This window comes from Guillardia theta (genome assembly GCF_000315625.1).
Source record: "Guillardia theta CCMP2712 unplaced genomic scaffold GUITHscaffold_117, whole genome shotgun sequence".
In the NCBI taxonomy this organism is placed as follows: domain Eukaryota; class Cryptophyceae; order Pyrenomonadales; family Geminigeraceae; genus Guillardia; species Guillardia theta.
Window position 1 is genome coordinate 105,756 of NW_005434557.1, and position 7,460 is coordinate 113,215.

Here is a 7,460-nt window from a genome sequence, read left to right on the forward strand (position 1 = left end):
TCCAAGCGAGCGAGCGAAAAGGTGACGGGCAGGCAGAGCGTGGCTGGGATCTCATCGGAGAAAGTTGGCAGAAGGAAGTTATTGTCGATGACTGCGAAAGAATGCAGAATTGTGATGATAGGGGATTTGTGGAGATGCCTGGAAATGTTGATAGACCATGTAGGATGGAGGTATGTGATGATGTGGCTTGGCAGGACTTTAGGGCCCAATGTCAAGATTGAACACCGATGAGATGTATCATCGAAGAGAACGAGAAGGTCAGAGGTCAAAGTCCCGAGTTGCGACGCACAAACTTATGATGGTAAGCAACAGTGAAAGAGACAGCAGTTCTCCTCCTGCTGCACAGCTGCAGGGATTGAGAAGAACGGCAAGCCAACCGCTCCAGCATGTGGCAGCACAGATTCAGCGGGAGGGGCTGTAGGTAGGAGGAGGAGCTCACATGGAAGGACAGGAGTGTTCCTTCGTACTCAGAGCTCGGGGAATCTAAGGAAGCACCTCAATGCGCCTCCGAGCCTCTCGCAGGCATCTCATACCTCCACGAGGCGCAAGGAGACAGAAGCGCCGCCCCCGCCCTCCAAGCATGCGAGGAAAGCGCAGGAACCAGCGCGCGTAGGTACGCCAGGAGAGGCGCGAAAAGCAAGTCGACTGGAGAGGCAGCAGCAGGGAGGGTTTCACCTCCTTAACTCTCAGCTGCAAGCTCTTGCGGGCGAACGGAGCAGGAGCTTGTCGCATCTGCGGGAGCTTGAGAAGACATTGACGACGTTGAGGAAGGGAAACGAAGCTGCGAGAGGAGCTGAAGAAGTCGTGGACCCTGACGAGGAACCTGAGAAACCTCTTCCATCCCCTCGCATCCCAAAGGTAGTTTGCGACCTACGAAAAGCCGTGCAGAAGTCCAGCTTCCTCCTACAGCAAGTCGCCAAGCTGAAAATGAACGCGTCAAGCTCGCAAGGTGATGATACACTGATGGTGATCATGCCGTATGTTGCTCCCTTCCTCCCTTCCCCTCCTCCTCCCTTCCTTCCTTCCTCCTTCCCCTCCTTCTCCTGTTCTTCCTCGATCTTCCTCCGCTTTCCTCTCTCGCCCACAAGTCTCTGCTCCTCTTCTCCTCTGTCCTCCCATCCCTATGATCTTGACTTTGGAACAGCAGCTCGAGCTCGCCGACGGTCCTCTTTACTGAGAAAGTTCAAGAGCTTGCGGGTATTGATTCCCTCGCCGGAGAATGGGAGGAGGAGGAGCGTCGCCTCAGCCCACACGGGAGGGTCGACGAGCAGGAGACGCAGAGCAAGTGAGGCAGGGAAGTTCCTTGAGCAAGGTGACTCACATGCGGGAGAAGGGAAGTGAGCGTCATGGTTTGCTGATATGTGGCACAGCTGGGGTAACGAAGCAAGAGGATGCGAAGGAAAGCCAGGAAGATAGAACGGAATTGAGAGAGAGCGCGAAGCTTTGTAGCACGACGAAGTCACCGCAGGTTGTCAGATATCTTCCAGGTAAGAATAGTCTCATCCTCCTGCTCTTACCGAGTCATTCAGCTTATCTATCCTTTCTCCCGCTCGAAGTTTCTCTCCCTTTCTCCTCCTCCTCCAAATCCTGTCCTGCCCCCCTCTTCTCGTGAATTTCCTCCCTTCTGATCGGTTGGTCGATGAAGGTGTCGGTCGGCGACTCGTCAAGGCAAAGCTGTTCGCTGCTCGAGTGTTGGCACACACCAACAGCAAGGATGAGGAATGCAAGCTCGGGTGGCTGTGAGAACGAAGTGGGCGAGAAGGTTGTCTTCAAGGTTGTCATCGAATGTTTGGGCGTGAACGAGGGTGGATAATCGTCAAGCGTGTAGTATGAGGCATCTTCATCCTTGACTCTGCGTTTCTCCTCCTCCTTCATCCCAGTCGCCTTCGCCTTCTGAATGGTCCCAGCCATTGGAGCTTGACAACAGATCCTTGAGCTGTACAAGTCCCATCAAGGTGGGGAAAAGAATTACATCTCACAGAGATTCGAATGGAGGCAGAGCAAGAGAGCTAATGAAGAACAAGAGAATCAAATCTCACGATCCTCCATCTCACATTCTCTCCATTACGCTCCCTTGTGTACATGTCATGCAGGAAGATCCATTCTTCCTAGAGGTGCAAGTAACACCACTCGTCACATCACGTGTCTCAAATCTCAACCCAACAAACCTTTGCTTCTTCTCCTCGAAGGCAAACATTTTCAATATCTTTAACATCTCTAACAGGCATTCATTGATCAGAGCCAACCCCTTTAATTGTACCTCACCGTTCATAAAACATGCTGATGTATCTGTCGGCGTACTTCCCAAATCCATCCATCTTTTCGAGAATCAAAGCTGACAACACCTCTTCAACAAAGCACAGAAAGTTCAACTCTTCACCGTAGTTTTCATGAAACTTGTCTTTGGAGATCTTCTCGCCCGACCTCTGATGGTATCATGACATCTCTGCATCTCGCGTAGCAATCAGGGCAAACTCACGGGGTCTTCGATTGTCTTCAGTTCCTTTGCGTCTCGGAGGGCATTCCATGTGATCCTGGTGAAACTCAACAAGTCTCCGTCTTGCGCTGTCACCATCTCAACTGCAGCTCGCTCATCACCCGGCCAACCCAACCTTGCTTTCGCCCTCCCTGCTGATATGGCAGACAGTTGAAAGCGCTGCTTGAAGGGATGGAAGACTGCACAGCAGACAGTCAACAACTGCTGAGACCTGAGAAGAGGAGCAAACATTCGAGTCGACGTATGAAGAAGTCGGTGAAGACAAACAAGAGGAAGAGGAGTTGTCGCATCCACCATGCAACCTATTTCATGTTGTCTTCTCATCTTGCATTCACAATCATCAGACTCAATTTACTTGAGTAGCAACGTTGCTGCCTTGGCTTGACTTCGAATCGATAGCTTTGGGTTATGGTACTTTGTTCCTGGCAAATTGTTGAGGCCACGGACAGGAGGGCAACTCATCATGCACAACAGCAGCAATGAAACTTTTTCTCGCAACAACTTCATCTTGTTGAACGTACTCGCGAAGATTCGGACCGCCCTCAGGATCACCCACAAAATAATCCGTCCACACCCTCAAGGCAGCTGAACTGACAAGATTCGTGCCCGATTCCTTTTAATCCATGAATCGCAAACTTCCATTCTGTTGGTATATCAGTACATGAGTCATCCCCTCTCCTCTCCTCGCCTCGCCTCGCCTCGCCTCGCCTCGCCTCTCCCCTCCCCTCCTCGCCTCGCCTTCCCCTTACTTCCCCCGCCCTCTCCTCTCCTCTCCTCGTCTCTTCGCCTCTCCCATGCTCTCCCGCTATCTGCTCTCCTCTCTCCGGGCCTCCACTTCAGTCCGCTCGCTCTCATTTTCATGTCCCCTAATGCGTGACCGTCGGGGACTGAGTCACTCAGACACTCGAGTCCCGGGGCCCGGCCACACTGTCCGGACCGGCCGGCCGCGGCGGCCGCCCGGCCGGGCCCAGGGGGGGCATCCCGGCGGTGACGGTGGCAGCTACGACTCATACATGCCCCATAGCCAGTACTCGTGTCTGACGTGAACGCCCAGGCTATCATAGGAGAGGGCAATGTCCGTGACACCTTCAAGGGCTGCTCAGCACGGTGGTCCCGCCGGGAGCCTCAGTGTGAGTCCGTCGCCTGCCTCCGATCAGATGCCCGGCGCACTGGCAGCCCCGGTCCTTGGGCATTCAATGCACACAGCGCACAGCGAGAAGCTGCACAAACACGCGGCCCACGCGAGGGAGGCTGCCATGGGCACATTTGGAGCACGGTACCGTACCGCTCGGCGACTCCCGGGCCCGGGCCGGCGGCGGCGGCGCCGGCGAGGTGACCCATCCAGTCAGCCTCCGAGTCACCGCGATTCAGTTCCGGGACTCGATCGAGACGGCTGTCTGAAGTTCTCGCAAACCGCGTCCGCGCTCCTGCCTCTTCATGCTCGCGGTGACAGGCTCTGTGAGGAGGACCGTATCGGACCGTCACGCGTCACGGGCGGTGTTGGTCTCGGCTGCCGCTGACTCGGAGGCTAGCGAGGAGGACTACCTCGAGCGGTACCGTGTTCCTGTGTCCAGCCTCCCTCCGTCCGCTGCCCCAGGCGGACCCCCGGGCAACGCCGGCTCCTTGTCGGCGGCTGCCCTTTCTCCGTCCGCGACGCGGCCCGCTTTGTGATGGAATGGGCGGCAGCGGACGTCTCGACTGACAGTGGTCAGTCGGCTGCCTCCGGGTATCGCGTTCTGCCGCTGCCAGTAAATCCTCCCCCCCACCCCCCACCCCCGGCGCGGCAGGGCCCGCTGCGCGGTTTTCCTGCTTTCTCTGTTCCATCTCTACCGTTTTTGGACCTCCTCTTTCACATGTGAGCGTTTTCTTGTCATCTCCTCACACCATTCGTCGAGTTTCTTCAGGTTCTCCCTGTTTTCATTCAAAAATTTGAATTTTCCTGGCGGTCATCTGCATGCTACTTGGTATCTTGGGCTCTGTCGAGACCTCATGGCACTAGGTTTCACTTGTGCTCTGTTCTGATCCTCTCCCTTGTACGGTGGGACTGGCATGCGACGCCCTTCCGCTCTGGCTCCAGTGGCTCAACCTTGCGGAGTTATCGCAACATTTGGCTCCACTACCTGTCACTGGCATGAGGCGTCGAGACCTACCTTGGGCTTTACGGGCGATACCATGTCGCTCGGCTCACCCTTCTTTATCTCCAATGGGTTTGTTCAAGCGGAGGCTCTCCCCCAAGTGCCGAACTCCTGCTCGTCGGTCCAGCTTGCGCATCTACCGGCGTTCCTTCTTTCGACGCTGGGTAGCTCAGGCCCTGAGGCGCAGACTCGGCAGCACTCCTTTCTCTCCTGCTCTGCGTCCTGTATCCGGAGGGAATGCGGTCACCTCGGCACCTGCAGCCCTCGTCCCTCCCACAGCAGCAGCTGCAGGAGTCGGAGCAGCTACAACCGCCCCAGCAGCCCTCGCGAGGGCGGCGGCAACGGCAGAAACAGCAACGGCGGCGGCAACCACATCCGCAGCCGCCGCAGCCGCAGCCGCAGCCGCAGCCGCAGCCGCAGCCGCAGCACCACCGCCACCAGCAGCAACAGCAGCAGCAGCAGCCGCAGCCGCAGCACCCGCGTCAGCAGCAGCAGCAGCAGCAACGCCAGCGTCAGCAGCAGCGTCCGCGTCAGCAGCAGCAGCAGCAGCAACACCAGCAACCACCACAGCAGCGACCACAACCGCGCAGGCCGAGGGAGCAGCGGCAGTCCGGCCAATCGTCTCAGGAGTCTGAGCCTGCTCCTCCGCCGCGACCTACGCTGTCCCTCACCTCTGCGAGCGAGCGCCAAAGACAGTTGGCGATTCATCAGTTCACTGCGGGTGACCTTCATCGGGCGGTACGGACACTACTGAGCTCCGGCATCTACAGGGCTGAATCCGGGTTTCGCTGATCTTCTTGCTGAAGCACAAGAGAAGTTCCCTGATGGTGCGTCGCCTGCCTTTGGACGTGCTTCCGCAGATCATCTCACCCAGCAAGCGCTTGCAATACTGCAGGTGGATTTGACTGACATCCTCGACACCACTAGCCTGATCCAGGCGATGAAGCGCTACAGCTCCTTTGCGGGGACCGATGACCAAGGGTGGAGGATTCGGCAACACCTGTCACCCCTTTCTAGTCATCCTGCAGCTTTGAAGCTCTACTGCAAACATATCCTCCAAGGGGTCCTTCTTGGCCAAATGCCGGATCTTCGAGTCTTATTCTTGCCCTGTCAGCCATTCGTCGAGGAGGCAGATTTATTCCCCTCTCCAAGGGAGCTGATAAACCTGGTCTCCGGCCAATTGTCATCGGTTCTGCACACCGTCGACTCGCGACGAAGCTTGCTTTGGCAGGGATTCGCTCATTTCTTGACCAGCACTTCCTCTCGTCTCACCCTCGAGCGATTCAGTTCGGACTCGATCGAGACGGCTGTCTGAAGTTCTCGCAAACCGCATCAGCGCTCCTGCCCCTTCACGCTCGCGGTGATGATGAGGATGTTGTCCGTGTCCGACGGAATGTGATGGATGTCAGCGCGAGCTCGATCCCTCCGTTGCTGCACATCATCTCCAGACCTGCAAACGCCGATCCTCCAAGCTTCCCACGGCGCATGACAACCTTACTCGTACGATTCGGTCGATGCTGAACGAAGCTGGTCTTCAGAGCGTCATCGATACAGTGGGGGATCCTCGTTCTCGACGGCAGGTACCCTCCCATCCTCATGGCCGCAAGATGAAGGGCGATATCCACATTCCTGGAATCCGCGATCGAGGGTCCGAGCAGTACGAGGGCTTGATGGCGGACGTGACGTTGGTCCACCCTTACATTGGTAGCTCTGCCGACCTGACCAAGTGGGGGGAGGTCAACCTCGACGCCCTCCATGTTGCAGCGTCTGAGAAGATTCGCAAACATCGCGCTGCATATGCCATGACTACTCCTCCTCGAGCGTTCATCCCTCTTGCCATCTCGACGGACGGTACCCTGCATCCTGACACCCTCCGCTTCATCCGGTATCTCGCGGACATCATTGCTCAGCGCTCAATGCCTCTTGAGGATGCGGCGTTTGGTCGGCACTTCGTGCCTGATGACGGACCTGCTGCTGAGGTCTTGGCTCGCAAACGCGCCGCCACCTATCAGCGCCTCACCATGCAGCTGACGCTGGAAGCGCTCTTGCCTGGTGCGAGGCGCATGACGCCCTTGCGGGCGCAAGCACTTCTCGAGCCAGAGGACAGCTCCTCCTCGGACTTTGTCGAGTCGCCCGAGGAGTCTTCGCCGGAGGTCTCCGACTCCGATGGGGTACACCCTTCGAGTGGCCCCGACGATCGGCGCGGAGCTGGCGAGGCGTCTCCGTCCCTCACTGTGACGTCGGGTGCCTCCGGAGAGCTCGACACCACTGGGGTGCTTGCTGCCTCCCCGGCATCGGTCGGGTCACGCCGCCGTCACGGGCGGCTACCACTGACTCGGCTACCGCTGACTCGGAGGCTAGCGAGGAGGACTACCTCGAGCGGTACCGTGTTCCTGTGTCCAGCCTCCCGGCTCCGTCCGCTGCCCCAGGCGGACCCCCGGGCAACGCCGGCTCCTTGTCGGCGGCTGCCCTTTCTCCGTCCGCGGCCGCCCGCTTTGTGGCGGCAGCGGACGTCTCGACTGACAGTGGTCAGTCGGCTGCCTCCGGGTATCGCGTCTAAGGGATTTTATTCCTCCTGCTTGCTCCTGCTGCTTGTTGCTTGATTGCTTGACCCTTAGGCTGCTTGTCTGCGCGGCTTCGCGCTTGGGCTGGCGCTGCCGCGTCTGGGTGCCAGCAGTGCTGGTTCTTTTCGGGCTTGTGTTTTGTGTGTGATTGTGCAGCTTCTCGCTGTGGACTGTGTGCCTGCCGGTTCAGCTTGTTCCTGCTTTGTTTTGCTTGAGGCACTTTTTACCTTCTGCCAGTAAATCCTGTACTGACTCGGAGGCTAG

General features: G+C 57.6%; 2 protein-coding genes across 2 annotated transcripts; one reads left to right on the plus strand and one right to left on the minus strand.

The window, feature by feature from the left end:
• Positions 1–2,210: 2,210 nt before the first annotated feature.
• On the minus strand, positions 2,211–3,137 carry GUITHDRAFT_155355 (hypothetical protein). The gene is made up of 2 exons (XM_005822894.1): positions 2,381–3,137; positions 2,211–2,335 (listed from the first exon to the last, which is right to left on the minus strand). Exon 1 carries the CDS (start codon positions 2,726–2,728, stop codon positions 2,465–2,467), a length of 264 nt encoding a protein of 87 aa, XP_005822951.1. The 5' UTR covers positions 2,729–3,137; the 3' UTR covers positions 2,211–2,335; positions 2,381–2,464.
• Positions 3,138–4,869: 1,732 nt separating this feature from the next.
• GUITHDRAFT_117886 (hypothetical protein) lies at positions 4,870–7,192 on the plus strand (the record flags this gene model as incomplete). The annotated part of the gene is made up of 5 exons (XM_005822895.1): positions 4,870–5,353; positions 5,403–5,613; positions 5,950–5,992; positions 6,042–6,934; positions 6,994–7,192. The coding sequence occupies 5 exons, from the start codon at positions 4,870–4,872 to the stop codon at positions 7,190–7,192; spliced, it is 1,830 nt and encodes a 609-aa protein (XP_005822952.1).
• Between the last annotated feature and the right edge of the window lie 268 nt (positions 7,193–7,460).

What these genes read in the sequence shown, in the direction of transcription:
- GUITHDRAFT_155355 (XM_005822894.1), bottom strand. Translation starts at nt 2,728, where the DNA reads ATGTTTGCTCCTCTTCTCAGGTCTCAGCAGTTGTTGACTGTCTGCTGT.